This window comes from Odocoileus virginianus, chromosome 17, assembly GCF_023699985.2.
Source record: "Odocoileus virginianus isolate 20LAN1187 ecotype Illinois chromosome 17, Ovbor_1.2, whole genome shotgun sequence".
Lineage (NCBI taxonomy): Eukaryota > Metazoa > Chordata > Mammalia > Artiodactyla > Cervidae > Odocoileus > Odocoileus virginianus.
In genome coordinates, this window is record NC_069690.1 from 23,544,431 (window position 1) to 23,564,751 (window position 20,321).

At 37.2% G+C, this 20,321-nt stretch overlaps 1 protein-coding gene across 1 annotated transcript in view; it reads right to left on the bottom strand.

Annotated features, from left to right (window-relative positions):
• UBE2G1 (ubiquitin conjugating enzyme E2 G1) overlaps positions 1–20,321 on the bottom strand; it is an 88,026-nt gene that overhangs the window by 6,860 nt on the left and 60,845 nt on the right. The window contains exons 3-5 of the mRNA XM_070478899.1: positions 13,349–13,446; positions 10,217–10,395; positions 6,736–6,858 (exon numbers count right to left, since the gene is read on the bottom strand). Of these exons, the coding sequence (XP_070335000.1) occupies positions 6,772–6,858; positions 10,217–10,395; positions 13,349–13,446 (364 nt within the window). The 3' untranslated portion in view covers positions 6,736–6,771. The remainder of the gene's footprint in view (positions 1–6,735; positions 6,859–10,216; positions 10,396–13,348; positions 13,447–20,321) is intronic.

Here is a 20,321-nt window from a genome sequence, read left to right on the forward strand (position 1 = left end):
GACTGTTAACTATGTGATTACATATAACTAAGCCTACATTATATATTTTCATTGATTAACATATTGTAACTGATATTAATAACAACTGATTAATTCTGATGGGCCTTTTGAAAATTACACACAGTACTAAAAGCAATATCCTTGTAGCCTGTCTCTCTGTATACATGTGCTAGAATTTCTCTTAACCTATACACCTAAATTGCAGGATATGTGTTTTCAAACTGACTAGCTATCATCAAATCACTCTCCAGTGTTGACAGAACAACCTCACTTATGCCAGGAGTTCAAGTATATACCATTTCCTGAAATCCTCACCAACACCTGGGTTTCTTGGACATTTTGATTTTGACAACCTGATGAATTTGATGTCATCCCCTGCAGCTTTGTATTTCTGCTTCTAAATGCAGTTGAATTACTCGTGGCATGCATAACAACTATCAGCTTTCTTTTTGCTTCTATTATTTATTCATATCATTTTCCTTTGTGCTGATATTCTCATTGATTTTCAAAATTTTGTTGTAGACAGTAGATAGAAATCCTAAATATTAGATTAGAGAAATCTTTTCCCAGTTTGCCACTTATATTTCTTTTGTCATGTCATAATATTTAAGTTTTGAGTTTTGATGTAGCCAAATTTATCATTTTTCCCTTTTATAGGTGCCTAAAATTTGCCTAAAAATTGTGCCTAAAAATTATTGTGCCTAAAAATTCCTTCTTTACCTTGATATTTTCCTGTATTTTGTTCTAGTAGTTTTGTTTTTCTTATCTGTCTTATGTTTTAAAACTTACTGGAGATAGCTTAGCCTCCTCCCTTTCTCAGTCCGCAAGACCACTACAGATCACCTGTATCAGTGGCAGTGAGATGGGTGTGTCCTGAAGCCCACTGAGGAGAGTTTTCACTTTTCTTCATCATCTTATTGTAGCAAAGGAGATAAGAAAGGCTCAGCATTTCAGGAGCCTTAAGTTTTAAGGAGATATGGGTGAGATGTGGAGGCCAATCCTTAAATGATTCGAATATGAAACCTGTCAAGGGTGTGGTCCTACTGAGATAACCACATATTTAGAATGTGGTCTCAAATAAGCAGGGGAGAAAAGACAAACTGCTGCTTAGGACAAACAGAAGCCATATACAGAACCACATGTACTTCTACTTGTGAGCAATGACTCTAGATTCACATGAACACATATGCAACTAGGTAAGTCACTGAGTCTTCTGTCCTACTCTCTTGGGTATCGTTCAGTTCAGCTCAATTGCTCAGTTGTGTCCGACTCTTTGAGACCCCATGGACTGCAGCACGCCAGGCCTCCCTGTCCATCACCAACTCCTGGAGGTTACTCAAACTCATGTCCATTGAGTTGGTGATGCCATGCAACCATCTCATCCTCTGTCACCCCCTTCTCCTCCCGCCTTCAATCTTTCCCAGCATCAGGATCTTTTCAAATGAGTCAGTTCTTTGTATCAGGTGGCCAAAGTATTGGAGCTTCAGCTTCAGCATCAGTCCTTTCAATGAATATTCAGGACTGATTTCCTTTAGGATGGACTAGTTGGATCTCCTTGCAGTCCAAGGGACTCTCAAGAGTCTTCCCCAACACCACAGTTCAAAAGCATCAATTCTGTGGCGCTCAGTTTTCTTTCTAGTCCAACTCTCACATCCATACATGACTACTGGAAAAACCATAGCCTTGACTAAATGGACCTTTGTTGGCAAAGTAATGTCTCTGGTTTTTAATATGCTGTCTAGGTTGGTAATAACTTTTCTTCCAAGGAGCAAGCATCTTTTAATTTCATGGCTGCAGTCACCATCTGCAGTGATTTTGGAGCCCAAGAAAATAAAGTCTGTCACTGTTTCCACTGTTTCCCTATCTATTTGCCATGAAGTGATGGGACCGGATGCCATGATCTTCGTTTTCTGAATGTTGAGTTTTAAGCCAACGTTTTCACTCTCCTCTTTCACTTTCATCAAGAGGCTCTTTAGTTCTTCACTATCTGCCATAAGGGTGGTGTCATCTGCGTATCTGAGGTTATTGCTATTTCTCCCAGCAATCTTGATTCCAGCTTGTGCTTCCTCCAGCCCAGTGTTTCTCATGATGTACTCTGCATATAAGTTAAATAGGCAGGATGACAATATGCAGCCTTGACGTACTCCTTTCCCAATTTGGAACCAGTCTGTTGTTCCATGTCCAGTTCTAACTGTTGCTTCTTGACCTGCATACAGATTTCTCAGGAGGCAGATCAGGTGGTCTGGTATTCCCATCTCTTGAAGAATTTTCCACAGTTTTTTGTGAGCCACACAGTCAAAGGCTTTGGCACAGTCAATAAAGCAGAAGTAAATGTTTTTCTGGGACTCTCTTGCTTTTTCGATGATCCAGTGGATGTTGGCAATTTGATCTCTGGTTCCTCTGCCTTTTCTAAATCCAGGTTGAACATCTGAAAATTCATGGTTCACATACTGTTGAAGCCTGGCTTGGAGAATTTTGAACATTACTTTACTAGCGTGTGAGATGAGCGCAACTGTGCAATAGTTTGTACATTCTTTGGGACTAGAATGAAAACTGACATTTTCCAGTCCTGTGGCCACTGCTGAGTTTTCCAAATTTGCTGGCATATCGAGTGCAGTACTTTCATAGCATCATCTTTTAGGATTTGAAATAGCTCAACTGGAATTCTATCACATCCACTAGCTTTATTCATAATAATGCTTCCTCAGGCCCACTTGACTTTGCATTCCAGGATGTCTGGCTCTAAGTGAGTGATCGCATCATGGTTATCTGGGTCATGAAGATCTTTTTTGTGTAGTTTTTCTGTGTATTCTTGCTACCTCTTAATATCTTCTGCTTCTGTTAGGGCCATGCCATTTCTGTCCTTTATTGAGCCTATCTTTGCATGAAATATTCCCTTGGTTTCTCTCATTTTCTTGAAGAGATCTCTAGTCTTTCCCATTCTATTGTTTTCCTCTTATTTCTTTGCACTGTTCACTGAGGAAGGCATTCTTATCTCTCCTTGCTACTCTTTAGAACTCTCCATTCAAATGAGTATATCTTTCCTTTTCTCCTTTGCCTTTTGCTTCTCTTCTTTTCCCAGCTATTTGTAAGGCCTCCTCAGACAACCATTTTGCCTTTTTGTATTTCTTTTTCTTAGAGATGGTCTTGATCACTGCCTCCTGTACAATGTCATGAACCTCCGTCCATATTTCTTCAGGTACTCTATCAGATCTAATCCCTTGAGTCTATTTGTCACTTCCACTGTGTAATCGTTAAGGGATTTGATTTAGGTCATACCTGAATGGCCTAGTGGTTTTCCTAGGTTTTCCTAGGTTTTCACTAGGTTTCCTAGTGGTTTTCCCTACCTTCTTCAATTTAAGTCTGAATTTGGCAATAAGGAGTTCATGATTTGAGCCACAGTCAACTCTTGGTCTGGTTTTTGCTGACCGTATAGAGTTCACCATCTTTGTATACAAAGAATATAATCCATCTGATTTCAGTACTAACCATCTGTCTGGTGATGTCCATGTGTAGAGTGTTCTCTTATGCTGTTGGAAGAGGGTGTTTACCATGACCAGTGTGTTCTCTTGACAAAACTCTATTAGCCTTTGTTCTGCTTCATTCTGTACTCCAAGGTCAAATTTGCCTGTTACTCCAGGTATTTCTTGATTTCCTAGTTTTGCATTCTAGTCCCCCATAACGAAAAGAACATCTTTTGGGGGTGTTAGTTCTAGAAGTTCTTATAGGTCTTCATAGAACTGTTCAGCTTCTTCAGCGTTACTGTCTTGGTTACACAATGCCTTCTGTCCTGGTCAGGTTGCCTAGGAAATAGATTCTGAGACAGGTATTTGTGTAAGGTTTACTGGGAAGTGCTTTGAAGAGCAACAGTGAGGGAAACAGATCTAAGCAGAAGATGATGGGGCTAGCACAGCTGAAATACAGGCTTCAGTCAATCCCACACTGGAATGGCCTTTCAGATAATTCCCAAATTGAGAAAAAAGCCCAAGTCTTTGTACCAACCCATTCTTTCTCCAAACCAAACAGTCCATGGATGCAAGTGGCTTCTGGGGAAAGGGACTAACTTGGGCAAGTGATCTCTTAACTCCTAGAAAGCAACTCGGCTATGAGTTATCAGCAGGCAACATTCCCAACAGGCTGGAATATGATTATTTCCCTCTGGACAGGAGGCAGTAACATCCACCACACCCAGAGCTTATCTTCTCTTACCATCTTATTTTTTCCCTGGTGAGGCCAACCAATGTTGTGAGCTGACCTACGAAGAGGCCCATGTGACAAAACTTAGGAAGAACCCAGTCAACAGCCTGTGAGGAACAGAAACCTGCCGACAGCCACATGACTGAACTTGGAAGCAGATCCACCCACAGCTGAACCCTGAGATAGATGGCTGCAGTGCCAACCAACACCTTGACTGCAGCATTATGACGAACCCAGAGCTAGAAGATTCAACATGGATCCCTGGCCTGTGGAAAGCATGAGATAATAGATGTTGTTTTAGGTCACTGAATGTTAGGTAATTTGTAAAATAGCAAGGAAATTAATACAGTCCCTCTACCCTTGATACAGAACCAAAAGACAGAATCCTTTTGCCTGGTGGTATAGAATGTGGCCATGTAGCTGATCTATGGGAGAGGGAAGATTTTGTTTCTCCCTTTGTCCTCTTACTTCATCCTACAATAATAACTTTCTCGTGGCAGGGAAGAATCTAAGACACAAAAAGTAAAATCCATATAGGAAAAAATTAAAATTCAACTGCATTAAAATTAAGCACCTCTGTTCACCCAAAGATACTATAAAGAAAGTAAACTGACAAGGATAGAAACCAACAACCTAACTGAAAAATAGGAAAGACCAAAAAAAGCACTTCACAGAGGAAGTATCAATGGTCAAACACATTACAGTATGCAACTGCATTGGTAACTAGGGCAACATACATCAAGTCTATAATGACATCTCATTTGACACTAGATCAAAAACTTTGGGAAAGGACCTCCCTGGTGGTCCAGTGGTTAATCTACCTTCCAATTCAAGGAACACAGGTTTGATCCCTGGTTACAGGAAGATCCCACATGCCGCAGGACAACTGAGCCTGCACACTACAACTAGAGAAAGCCCATCCACCACAGTGAAGACCCAAAAGAAAAAACTTTAGGAAAACAAACAAGACTTTGCAGAAGTCTGATAATATCAAATGTTAAAAGAGGATATGGAGCAAATAGAACTCTTGTCCTTGCCAACCAGAGTATACATAGATCCAATATTCTTTAAAACAATTTGGCATTATCTAGTCAAAGTGATGTATATATACCTTTAACTTAATTCTACCCCTAGGTATACACCCAAGAGAAACTCTTGCAGTACCTCTATAAGAAGCAAGGATAGCTACATTCTCTGTAATAGCAAAAACAAAGTGAAATAAGGAAATTCCCTGGTGGTCCAGTGGTTAAGACTCAGTGCTTTCACTGCCCTAGGCCCAGGTTCAATCCCTGATTAGGGAACTAAGATCCTAGGAATCAGGCAGTACAGCCAAAAATAAGAAACAGCCTACCCCAAATAAAAAGAAAACAAAAACAGAAACAAGAATAAGCAAAAACAACAATAACAAAAAACAGACAAACAACCCCACTCCAGAGAAATAATGAAATGAGAATCAAGAGTAAATTTATCTAATGAAATACTACATAACAGTGAACATGGAATATAACTGTATATATAACAAAGGACAATTTCAACAATATAATGTTGAGCAACGAAGTCACAAAAGAATATGATCAAAAAAAGACATTATAGTTCCACATATATTCAACTCAAAAACATGCAATATGTTGTTTAGGAATACAAATTGATGAAATTGTGAAGAAAAGCAATGATAAACACAGAATTGGGAATATGAAAAAAGTATGGGTAGAGGAGGGGAATGTAGGAGATGTAACAGTTAATAATACAGCTCTTTTTCTTACAATAGGTGGCTGGTACAAAGATATAGCATGTACTCTCACTTTTTTAGATGCTACGTTTCATAAGTAGGTTTTATCACCTCAATATTTAATTTAAAGAAAGAAAAACCAGAGAACTTAAATATCACACATTTGGTCAATTTATCTACACCCTGTCTTCTTCTAAGCCAGATGGGTGCCTACTATCTTTGGCTCCTTGATAGACTTAAAGCAGATTTGTGGACAGATGGTATACAAGAAAAGGAAAAATTTTCCTACTGGCCCTGTAAGTAATGAGCAAGGAGATAAAGACCAATTAAAACAAGAAAGGCAGATGTTTAATGGTCTTATCAATATATTACAAACTATGGTCTTTCTTTTTTAAAAAAACTAGGAAAAACTTAAGTCAATCTTTACCATATATAGCACAGTATAATATAAGAAATTTTAATGCCTAGTTTAGTCAAAGATGGCAGACCAAAAGGTAAAACAAAGAAAATATAGCAAAAACAAAAAAAAAACCCTTTATAATCAGAAATTTTACCGACAGTGAACTACTACCATACTAAATCAGTTTAACATGGAATATCTAGTTAAAAACAGCTGGATTTACTAAAGGAAAAAGCAAGCAGATGACACTAATCTGCTGAGAAACAGCAGACTACTGGATACTACCACTGAAAAATGAATCCAATGAAAACAAGCGATTCAAATACCCAAGATCACACATTTTCTAAAAACACTTACGTCATGTATAAAAAAGGCAAAAGAGTAGGATGATTTTTTTAAATGAACTTACCCTGAAATAAGTGAAGTTACAGCTGTTGAATAAATGTCACTCAAAAGCAGTCTCTTGGCTTTTTCTTACACAGCGGGCAACTTTCCTTTTGAATTCTCCATTTCTGTCTTCCCTCCATTCTTTCTGTAAATACAAAAGTAATATCAAGTGATTTTATGCAGACTCCTCTTACAATCTCAAATACCTTACTTTTTTAATGTAATGCTTTGGCAATGTGAACAGGTATAAAATGTTCAACAGTTGATAAGGTAGAAAACATTTTTGCAAGGCACTCTGCCAGGATACATACAAATTACTTCTATAGGCACAGTCTCTTTGAAAAAGGAAAGGGCCCTAAAAAACTTTAGCAATTTTGTATTACACTGGAAAGAAAGCTACAACTTACAAATAAGATATCCAGGCTGTCTGAATGATCACCAACTCTACTGGAAGCAACCATAAAATAAAGTAGACAGAACTGTGCCTCCTATATCAGGTAGATGGGTGTAATGCAGCATACTGAGATGATACTGAGTAGTATTTCCAGTGGGGGAGGGGACAGGACAGGACAGTAACAATGACACTATTACTGCCAGGCACATGAAAATGGAACACAAAACAGGACCAGCATACTTTCACACGAGAATAGAGCTGATTTTTATTTAGTATGTAAATAGCAGGAAATTCTCACTAAAATGCCTGGCCTATTTTTTTTTTTTTTTTCCTGTATCATCCATGTAGGGACAGCAAAGACTGGAAACCTTCAACACTTGCTTATGCAGAGGAAGAGATCTGAACAAATTTTTTCCCTCAAAGCAAGGCACCCCAGTAAGCCAATCATTACAGTAAATTATGAGGTAAACTATAATGTGGAAATGCAGAGAGATTTGTAGATATTTGATGAAGTATTTGTGAATAAAATGTTATTGTCTGTAATTACCTCATCATTTCTAAGACATTTTAAGGAAGAAAGAGCGATTCCAGTAAACAGGGAAGGTCAATACCAAGGAGAAGAAAAATCACCTAAAAAGCACACTTAGCAGAGACAATTAAGACTGAGAGCAAGGGAGATCAGGTAGAAAGGTATTAAAGAGATTATATTGGAATATTTATTATTTGAGTGCACCATGCAGCATGTGGGATTGTAGTTCTAGAACCTGTGCTCCCTGCATCAGGAGCATGAAATCTTAACCATTGGGGCCATCAGGGAAGTCCCTGGAATTTCTTTTTTAAGATATAAATCCTCACTACCAAAGAAAATGGCAGTGAAGTCATCTAATAATGGGGACTGGAAGACCAAAAATAGATGAAAGATGAAACAATGAAACATGCAGCAGAGCAGAGAAAGTAGTAGCCTAGGGAAGTCTCAGTGGGACCCCAGCAAAGAGGGAAAGGACTTACTGAAGAGAACCTCAAAGTTAAAGTTTGGAAATGGCAGCTTGAAGTCAGTAAAAAGTGGGGTTGAAAACTGAATGACAGAAAGTTTGGCCTTTCCTTCTACACACACCCCAAATTTTAATACCTTCCTAAAGTCATAATGATGATATATAGATTTTATAAAAGTATCTGAAGACCATTAGAATTAGAGCTCCAGGTATGGGTATTTGGTATGGAAAGTAATTAGTTCTTCATTTTGGCATTTGACACCTCTCTTCCTCCAACTCACTCTTACTTTTTTTTTTTCCACTCTGAGTTTAATATCTGGCTTATCATTCACACACTCCTGAGGAGAACCAATTCTGCACACATACACTCCTTATGTTGTTTGGACTGATACTTGACTAAGTATAAAGTTAGAATGATTTTCTGTCAGTGTTTACTTCAATTCAATTACTAAATTAAAAAATTCAAAGCCAGAGATTTGAAAGGTGGTTATATCACTTCTTGGCCTTTTGGCGAAGATCAAATGAAAGGTGGTTATCTATGTAGTGTTTTTCTACAAGTAAGATTTTACCCTCAAGTTTTTATGTACATTTGAATTAACAAGAAAAAAAAAAGGTGAATTTAACCTGCTGGCTTTCACATATCCTAACAAAGTTTCCAAGAATTAGAGCAAAAGGAATTTTAAAGAGGGATAGATGACTGAGGAACTAGGACTATTCTAGATTTAAAAAAAGACAAATAAAACATTAATACAGGACTTTCCTAGTGGTTAAGACTCCACACTTCCACTGCAGGGCCACAAGTTCAATCCCTGATCAGGAAACTAAGATTCCATATGCCACATGGTGCAGGCAAAAAAAAAAAACAGAAACAAAAATAATTTTTTTAAAAGGAAAAGAAAGAAGATTGAAAAATAAAAAACTGAGTAAAAATAAATAAAACATGAATACAAAATAAAATAAGTTCCTAAATTCTGGATTCTCCCTTGCCCCCTGCCCCCTCTCTTTATTCTTAGGAGATACATGCTGAAGTATTTAAATATAAAGATCTGTAAAGTCTACTCAGTTTAACAAATAATAATAATGACAATAATGTTAATAATAACAACAATGTTGCAAAATCTCCACAATTGTGAATCTATGTGTTCAGTTCAGTTCAGTTGCTCAGTCGTGTCCGACTTTTTGTGACCCTATGAATCGCAGCATGCCAGGCCTTGCTGTCCATCACCAACTCCTGGAGTTTATTCAAACTCATGTCCATCGAGTCAGTGATGCCATCCAGCCATCTCATGCTCTGTCGTCCCCTTCTCCTCCTGCCCCCAATCCCTCCCAGCATCAGGGTCTTTTCCAATGAGTCAACTCTTCACATGAGTTGGCCAAAGTATTGGAGTTTCAGCTTCAGCATCAGTCCTTCCAATGAACACCCAGGACTGATCTTTAGGATGGACTGGCTGGATCTTCTTGCAGTCCAAGGGACTCTCAAGAGTCTTCTCCAACACCACAGTTCAAAAGCATCAATTCTTTGGCGCTCAGCTTTCTTCACAGTCCAACTCTCACATACATACATGACCATTGGAAAAACCATAGCCTTGACCAGACGGACCTTTGTTGGCAAAGTAATGTCTCTGGTTTTTAATATGGTATCTAGGTTGGTCATCACTTTCCTTCCAAGGAGTAAGCGTCTTTTAATTTCATGGCTCCAATCACCACCTGCAATGATGCTGGAGCCCAAAAAAATAAAGTCTGACACTGTTTCCACTGTTTCCCCATCTATTTCCCATGATGGGACCAGATGCCACAATCTATGTGTAGGGTATAGGGTAATCCAACGTTTTGTAGGTCTGAAAGTTTTAAAAATAAATGCTTGCAAGTAATATGGACCTTATAGTGACTAGATATTAAGTATAATAATAGTTTTACAATTATGTAGGATAGCATCCTTATTCTTAAAAGGTACAACTATTTGGTGGTAAAATAAAATTTATGAGAAAAATAAATGAATAAAATAAACAGACATATCAATACATATCCACAAACACATACATATACATATAAAAGTATATAGTTTTAATCAAACTTAATTAAAGGGGAGAGCAGATGTGTCCATGTGACCACCTTACCGCAGCATCAACATTAGCAGGTGAGTCTCCATTGGGGTCTGCCAGCATAGAAATGACACTAATCATGATGGTTTCCACGGTGTGAATAGGCAGCCAGCGTTCCTCTGGCTTTTCATAACCATATTTATCTTCTCCAGGTTCGTGAAGAATAGAAATGCATACATCACCATTTTTATCAACTGCAAAATTAGAGAGTAAGATTCCAGTTTTAAATACTTTAAAAAATTGGCTATACATAAAATACATATTATTTGATATGATCCTGATTCCTATGGTATCTGTATAAAATTCAGTACCACTGTTCCACTGAATATATACAGAAGTTAATTTCCAAAATGGAACCTATTAACCTTTTAGGAAGACCGGAGATTCTACCAAATAGAATCCACCTGACAAACCCAAAAGAAATGTAAGCTATCTTTTACATTTCTGCAAAATTTCAAGTTAATATGTATATAGTACCTAGCATTTACATGTAATAAATATAATGAAATAAATTGTATCTATTGAATCTGTTCATTTATACAAAGTATATGGTCCAAACATCAGAACTGAGTTTCTGTATGATTTCCTGGTTTCCCTAACAACTTACTGATTGAAATTGTTGATAGTCAAAGGTCTAAGACTTTCGTAAGAAAAAAATAAAAAATAACATCATAAAGTACTTTTTAAATCATATAAAGGCAAAATTATATCTTCAGGGAAAACACACACACAAATCCACACACAAATCCACAAAGTGAAGTGTCGAACTCTTTGCAACCCCATGAACTGCAGCCTGCCAGGCTCCTCTATCCATGGGATTTTCCAAGCAAGAGTACTGGAGTAGGTTGCCGTTTCCTCCTCCAAAAAGATCATTTTATAATGCCAGTGAAAACTCATCAGCATACATTCATTAGGTCTCTAATCTATAAACCTATTTTAAAATCCAAGCCATAAATTAACTGTTGATCAAAAGGGGGAATGGGGTCCTATTCCACTAACTTCTTTACATTACACAACAAATCTGCAAATCCTATAAATAACCAATAACAATACTTACTTTCATTTCTGACTTCCTACCTAAAGTCCAACAAATTTATGATAGGTATAATGTTAAAGCGTATTTTTCACCTCTGGGGAGCCAGCATCAAAGCTTGTATGCATTGTGGCTCTATGACTAATGCTTTCTGAGTGCATGTTATATGCCAGGCACCCACTTGACACAGGGAGTTTAGCAGTGAATGCAACATTTAAGACCCATGCCTTCAGTGTATTGTACATGAACTATTCTACAATTAACACTCCTTATCCCAACTCACTTACACCTTCTAATATAATCTATTAACTAAAATGAAATAACTAGATCAAGAGGAAAGAATAACAACAGTAAAACTTGTAACAGCACTATAAAGTTGAACAGAAAATGATAATATAGTGTTAAGATATTTTCCTCACCACATAATATAAATTTTTCCTTGAGAAAAGGAAGTCACGTTTGAGAACATTTAATATCAAATGTTTGTACAAAATTCTATCAGAGAGAATAGATTTAAGATCCATTTTCCTTTTATAGAAATTGCTATAATTTAGCATCTTTAAAATTTTAACCTCATGTCATTTCATTTTAAACATATAGAAAACATTTTAAACCTCTTAGAATGAGGCTTTTATGCTTAATACCTATTACCTATTAAAACTGTAGTAATTTTTTTAAAAAGGCAAGATATCTGAGTGAAATAATTGAGCTGATAATTGAGTGAAAAGGCCAGTGCTATCATTCCTCTTAATAATTCAAGTCCATGTACTGCTTTCACATATGCTCTCATGTAACTCACAAAGAAACTAAAGCTCCAAGAGGCTTTACCAACAGTAACATGGGCTAATTCATGCAAGAGACAGCATTCAGAAACTTTTTGTTACATTTTCCTTTCAAACAGGTGCAAAAAAATTGACTATTACACACTGAATAATTCAAGAGAAGGCACGGGAAACTGCCAAGAGCCTAGGAAGAAACGAACCATATGTCCAAGCAACAAGGGGCAGATGTGGTCGATTCATGCATCCATATATTGTGCAGGACTATCACTAACGTGTTCTACCAGAAAGAAATTCTTTTTTTCCCTTCATACTGGTGCAAAAAATAACTATGTCTTCTGTGATCACTGCTACCTAAGATGTGATGAAATATGGTGGCCTCCTTGATTCCCAATAGTTTTCCATTCATTAGTTATATTCTCTTCTAAGACTCAACTGTTTTCAGGTCACTGAGTTCTATTACATTTCCTTGTAACCAAGCCTTGGTTTATTCACGCATCCATTACTCTCACTGATTTTTGCTTAAACTAATATAGAAGAGTTTCTCTTCCTTGCAACACAATGTCTGGGTTATGAGAAGTAGAATGCAGACTGGTTTAACAGTCTAAAAAGACAACACTGATTACAAAATACTTAAAGTCAAAATACTTAGGAAAGAAATTCTTGCAAGCTCAATCATACAAAACAAGGCCAAAAGTTCAGGGAGACTGTGTATAAACATAGTTTATCTAGACTAACCTTTGGCTCACAAAGTGAATTTTAAATGGTTGTACAACTTCGGGTAAAAAAAAGTCACTGCCACCATTTTATGCACAGCACTGTTAGATACTTTCCAAAGATCTAAACACGCAGAGTTTTATCTCATTTGACCCTATCAATCATCTTATGATGTAGGTAAGATATTCCTTTTTCTTATGAAAAACAAAATAGTTAAGAGTATCCATAGTCTAGGAACTAAGATGAGAAAATAAAAATGAAAAATCCAAGTTTAACTACTTCTGTGTTCTCTGTAATAGCCAATGAATCACATAATACCTTGGAAATAATGTCAATTTTAAGAGCTCTATTAATGCTCAGTATCACCCATGAACTCATGAACATCTCAGCTGTGAACATCATAGCTGAGAACTAAGTAAATAAACAAATTTTTTCCATTTGATCCGTTACTCTTTCTTTTAGAAGGAATCTAATCCAAGACCATGTACATAACAAACACAACGAACCTAGTATGAAAATCCCAACACAATTTCACTGAGAACAGCATCTTACTTATTGACCTTGAAAACTTTGGTGACAGGCCATCATACTTGCAAATGTAAAACTAGATAAACTTACCATTTGGATGCCAGATTTCTGTAATGAATTTCATTTTAGGAGGCCGAAGGGGATAATCTTTTGGGAAAGTGAGATGAGCTTTAAAAACACCACCTTCACTGGAAAAACAAAAACAAGTTCTTGCCTATAAGTTCCTGCTTATAAGTAAGATAATTATTAAAAACAAACATAAAACAAGGATACTAGTGCTAACATTATATATGAAATAAATAATCTGGATTTCAAGCAGTTTACTTACTCAAATACCAAGTTTAGTATAAACTGTCATACCTACCACCTTATTAAACTCTCAAAATACAGTAAAATGAAAGAAGCAGCTTTAAAAAGGCATCCAGATCAGATCACGCTACTGTTGTGCTACACACATCTTTTTATTGCTTCCCACTGCACTTAAAACTCAAATGTTCTTTAACATCGCCTATCAGGGTCAAGTTGTCAATTTCTCTATATTGATCTCAACCTATCACTCTTCTCTCTCATCCCAGTCATTCTTCTTTCTGTTCTTTAAACGCAACAAGCTTTTTCTCATCTGAGAGCTTATGCATTTTCTTATTGCCTCTCTGGGAACAGTTGTGCTGACCTCCAACCATCCATCCATCCATTTATTCATCTTATCATTTAACAAGTATTTATTCAGTCTTTACGTGCCAGACACTGGGAGTACAGCAGTGAACAAAGCATAATCTCTCAAGGAGTTTATATTCTGGTGTGTTTCAAAATAGTGCTGCACAACAGAACTCTCTGCACACTGGAGACAGTCTATAGTTACGTTCTCCAACATGGTAGCCACCAGCCACTTATAATAAGGCTAGAACTTTTTGGCCAACCCAATACAACTGATGAACTGAATTTTTAATCTTGTTTAATTCTAACAGCCACAAGTGACTAGTGACTGCTGTGCTTAGGAACTGTTCCTCAACAACCGTCAAAATAACACAAGTCAGTGTTGCAGAAAACCAATGAAAAAAGTCAGCCGCCTTATGGGGCAAAAATGACAAAGTTCCTGACTAGTGACCTTGGTACTGCGTTTCCTCTGTTTCAAAGGCGCTTCTCCCTTTGTTATATTCAGAACTCAGCCAAAATGTTACCTCTTGAGAAAGATTTTACTTGGCTACCCAATCTTAACTAGCCCCTGTGTCCCTCTATCACACGGACTTCTTTTCCATTTCTTTACTGCAAAAGGAATTCACACCTCTGATTCTTTTATTATAAGATATATACCCCCATAGAGCAGGGTCATCTGACTGTGTTTGTTTCAGATCAGTAAATAACAGAATTCTCAGCTCATTAAATGATTTTCATTCTTTAAACAAACATATTGATTATCTACCTAGAGAAGGCACTGCTGTACGCAAACGAATATGACAGAGAACGAGACATTAGAGATCGCTGATTTATAGCACCTACCATTCTAGGGTCAGAGGAAAATATCAAGAAAAGTACCAGTAATAAATACTGGAATGAAATGAGCAATCTATTGTTAAGTTTTTAAAAAGTATCTACAGAATAAGCCCATTTGTCTTTAACAAGAAAAAGTGAGGGTATGTTTGTATAGAAATAGAAAAATGTCTGGAAACATGACACCAATACACAAAAGTGGTTAACTCTGAAGCACGGGATTATGAGACTTTTTACTTTCTGCTTTGTACATACTGATATCACTTGAAGTTTTAACCAAAGCAAGTATGTATTCTCATTGCTTTTTTCTGATCATAAAACCAAGATGACAGGACAGTGTTCAAGAAAGGTAGATCATGAACACCAAATACTTCTGAATACTTAGGAAAGGCCACTGGGCTCTGAATGGAACATGTTTCTCTTTATGCTTACATACATGCTTCCTTCTATGAAGTGTATTAAGTATACAGAGGGTCATAATGTAAAACATTTCTGATTATGGGTTGTGGTTTTAAAAAAAATACTTCGAAAGCCAAAAATATAAAAACTAGGCAAGAATCTATGTAAAAGAACATCAGAACAGCTACCACAAAACCCATGTACTTTAAACCATTGGTAAGACTATTCCCTGATACCAAGTTAGCTTTCCTGGGTCCCTAAATTTTGACTGATATCAGATCCACTTAAAAGCTTTACAACAGCTGACTGAAATCCCTACCATGAAAGATTACCTTAGTCTATTAAAAATTTTGATCAAATTTAATTAACTGGATTATCCTTAAAAGTTTAAAGTACACAATTTTTTTTTTCTGCAATGTCCTCATCCATTCTGAATCAATCATGCAATTCTTCAGTTTTTTTCCTACCAGTGGAAACCTTAACTTCTCTAACACCTGTGAAAATCCTACTTTTTTTTTAAGCCTGAAACTCAAAACATAGTGTACAAAACATGGTTAAATAAATGTTAAAATGTCACATATTCATATTTTTCAAATACATAAAGATGCTACTATGATGAGCAAAACCAAAGTTTTATGAAAAGCATCAATGGTTTAAATGATGCTTTCTCTTCACAGATATTAACAGTGTAAGAGTATAACTGCTATATATAATTATAGATATATCATATTACATATATGATTACTAGCATGATGTTCTAGGCCAATTCAAGTTTCTTCTATTAGACTTCCCTTACTGTCTGTGTATCAAATGTATAAAAATCTTACAAGGGTAAGAGCCTATCATTCTACTTTGTCAGATCCTATCATTCAGCCATATCATTTCTTTAAATGATATACCATATGTTGCCATCAACATTGTTCTTTTATATATTCCTTTTCACATCTGTCTTGTTTATTCATTTTTACCTGTCACAATTTATTACCTTCATAAAATATTTGATGGCTTCCAATGTTTTTGCTACTACAAACAATAAAATACTGAACATTCTGAACACTTTCCAGGCACAAGGTTTTACGCTAGAAATGAAACAAGATGAAGTTTAAATAACTGTTAAACTTCACAGGGATAATAACAGTAGTAGACTCAGGGAGGTAAACAAAGATATTCTCCAAAACTCACATCCTTAAGCACTAAATGATAAATGACAGGGTACTGCCATTGATCAATCAATTTCTAAGTCACATGGGCACCAGGTTCATTCCTTCTGAAAGTTCATTACAAAATATATAGTTTGTGCAGCTAAGTTTTAAACAGAATGTATAAGAATTTTGTTACTGTAAAAGAATATTAATCTGGAAATTTGGTTAGTCAACTCTTCATTTTCTATATACACTCAAGGTAAGGCAATAACAAGATACATATAATCTTCCAAGATTCTACAAATTTTTCACACCATTGCCAGAGGTAGGACACAATATAAAACATACTACTTGAGCACACCAGACATGAGTGATGAAAAAGAGATACAGCAAAAGTTACATACCATTTACTAATACAAATTTATAAAATTTATAATTCACAGTGAAACCCATGTCTCCTAAAGTTTCTTTCAAAGCCTACTGCCGCTCCTACCTGATATTATTCTTTCCGTGGTAATGAGCAGCTAGTCACACTACGTGATAATCATTAGTCTGAAAATAGCAGGTTGTCACACGAGTTTCAGGTTATTTTTCATAGAGAGAAAGCCTCAAGAATCTATTTTTAGTATCTCCAGAAACATTAATTAATGGCAAGTGTTAGTTGCTCAGTTTGTGTCCAACTCTTTGTAAACCCATGGACTGTAGCTCACCAGGCTCCTCCATCCATGGGATTTTCCAGACAAGAATACTGGAGTGGGTTGCCGTTTCCTTCACTAGGGGATCTTCCCAACCCAGGGATCGAACCCAGGTCTCTCATATTGTAGGCAGACTCTTTACTGTCTGAGCCAATGGCAAGAGCAGCAATAAAAAGTTAATACTGTGTGAAGATAAATGTAACAGCTAAATTAATACTCAAAGCAACTATCAATAAAGTAATGCCTGAATATACCAGTTATTGACACATGGATAGTAAGGAGTGTGGGGTGCCCTCTAGTGGCTAAATGAGGGTTAATGGCACCACCATGAACTACACTAGCTTTTTTTTTTTCCCATTTATTTTTATTAGTTGGAGGCTAATTACTTTACATCATTGCAGTGGTTTTTGTCATACATTGAAATGAATTAGCCATGGATTTACATGTATTCCCATCCTGGTCCCCCCTCCCACCTCCCTCTCCACCCGATCCCTCTGGGTCTTCCTAGTGCACCAGGCCCGAGCACTTGTCTCGTGCACCCAACCTGGGCTGGTGATCTGTTTCACCCTAGATAATATACATGTTTCGATGCTGTTCTCTTGAAACATCCCACCCTCGCCTTCTCCCAGAGTCCACAAGTCTGTTCTATACATCTGAGTTGCTTTTTCTGTTTTGCATATAGGGTTATCGTTACCATCTTTCTAAATTCCATATATATGTGTTAGTATACTGTAATGGTCTTTATCTTTCTGGCTTACTTCGCTCTGTATAATGGGCTCCAGTTTCATCCATCTCATTAGAACTGATTCAAATGAATTCTTTTTAATGGCTGAGTAATATTCCATGGTGTATATGTACCACAGCTTCCTCATCCATTCATCTGCTGATGGGCATCTAGGTTGCTTCCATGTCCTGGCTATTATAAACAGTGCTGCGATGAACATTGGGGTGCACGTGTCTCTTTCAGATCTGGTTTCCTTGGTGTGTATGCCCAGCAGTGGGATTGCTGGGTCATCTACACTAGCTTTTAAAGAATTTTTTAGTACAGCAATCATTCTATTATTACAGAAATGACCTAATTAATTACTAACTGATGGATCAATCACTTAGGTTTGGATACCATCTAAGCTCACATTAATTACTTTCAATACTATAACCCCTCCCCCCATTACCAGCCTCTCTGTTTCTCCTCGTAGTCAGTTACTTACACTTAAGATCTGTGTCTCATTTCAAATAACACTCCTCCAACAACCACAAGAAGGCTTCTACCCTCTTCACTCCACTGAATACCAGTAACTTCCTTACTGTTAAATCAACAAACAGCATTAAATACTTGATTCTTGGTGGCATTTTAGAAAGCTTCCTTCTATAAAACATTTTGTTAGATGTCTGGCTAACTTCCTCTGCTTTTCTCAGGGCCCTGTCCTAGGCACAAGTGTGCCATCCCCTGGGCAAGGCTGTTCATCTCCCTACTTCAGTCCATTTCTTACACTATGCATGCTTGGTCGCTCAGTTGTGTCTGACTCTTTGAGACCCCATGGACGGCAGCCCACCAGGCTCCTCTGTCCTTGGGGATTCTCCAGGCAAGACTACTAGAGTGTGTTGCCATGCCCTCCTCCAGGGGAGCTTCCCAACCCAGGGATCAAACCCACGTCTCCCGCACTGCAGGCAGATTCTTTACCGTCTGAGCCACCAGGAAAGCCCAAGAATACTGGAGTAGGTAGCCTATCCCTTCTCCAGGGGATCTTCCTGACTCAGGAATCAAACCAGGGTCTCCTGCATTGCAGGTGATTCTTTACCAGCTGAGCTATCAAGGAATCCCCTTCTTACACTATAGATGCCCCCCCCCCAATTTTTTTAAACAATAGTTTAAAACATTTTACTGCAGAAATAAAACACAAGTAAGCTGAAGGAAGATAAAATTTATAATTCCAAAGTTACGATACTTAGAATCTGATGCACATTCTAAGATATAAACCTGATAACTCGTGATGTAAAACTCTCCAATGGTTATGCTTTGTCCTCAGGACAAAGAAAAATCCTAACTCCTTAACAGTGTTTACAAACATTTTCTAGCCCTCAACTCTCTAGCCAACCTCATTTTTTGAAATTCCTTATAGTCGTTTTGCTCAGTTGCCATTCCCTTGTTCTGTCCCTTATTTTCCAGACCTATGTACACAAACATTTCTTTCTCCCTATGAAATGCTCAATCCCCAGCTTCCCTTCCACTTATCCCCATCTCCTAAGCCCACTGCTACTGCCAGAATATTTGTCTAGTTAATCCTTACCAGCTATTGACAATCCCAAATCGCTTCAATCCCAGAATAATTAAACCAAATGTGGCAATCTCATTCATCTTGCCAGTTACCAGGTAAGGAATGATGAAGCAACTTGATTCCAACAAATGAGACAAGAGTCTGGACAGCTTCCAGAAAAAAGGCTTTTCTACATTGAAATACATAAAAAATAACCTTTTTTTTTTTTTTTTTTACTTTTTTGACTTTAGCTCACTCTTATTTTTTTTTATTTTAATTGGAGGCTCTATTCTTATTTCTATATAAGAAATACATAAAACACAAGCAGAAACTACCTTCACTTCTTCCTTTTCAGCATACTCTGAAATGCTCAAAACTGTTGTAACCATTTTACTATCTCTGTCAAGAAAACAAATTTCCTTATTTTCTAAGCCAGTTAAATCAGACTTGTTTTGCTTATAGCCGGAAGCCTACTAACTAGTAACAGTGACTAGCTCTTCAGTTCTCACTTTAGACATCTCCTCCTCTGGGAAATATTCCCCAGCACACTGGAAACCTGCCACACACCCAGTGAGTTCTCACCATATCCCGATGCTTCCCTCCGTCATGGCTATCCCCAAAGTGTATCAGATAACGACCAATGAGCAGCTCTGCCAGCTAAACTCTAACCGCTTCGCAGCAGCACCTGTTACCTGCCTTAAGGCCATGGTCATAGCATCTAGCATAAGAGTGCTCAAAAACATTAGGAAACTAAATTAGTAAGTAGTGTAAATGCCTACAATGCTTTATTTTTGAAACAATTCTAAATAGGAAGTTGCTAAAAGGGATGGCCAACACTCAACAAATCTTAAACCCCCTTCCTGAAGGCTTTATAAAGAATTTCACAACTTCCAGCATGTACTCTCATGACTTTAGAAAAGGTCATTCATAGAAAGGAATCATACCCAGGTAAATTTGGATGATAATTATAAGGTCTGTCAACGGCATTAAGGCTTCACTGTTCACAGGATGTTCAAAGTATATTTGGCACTCAAGTTAAACTGTAGCCTGGGTGCCATCAGTGCTCTCATCAGTAAGGGACAGT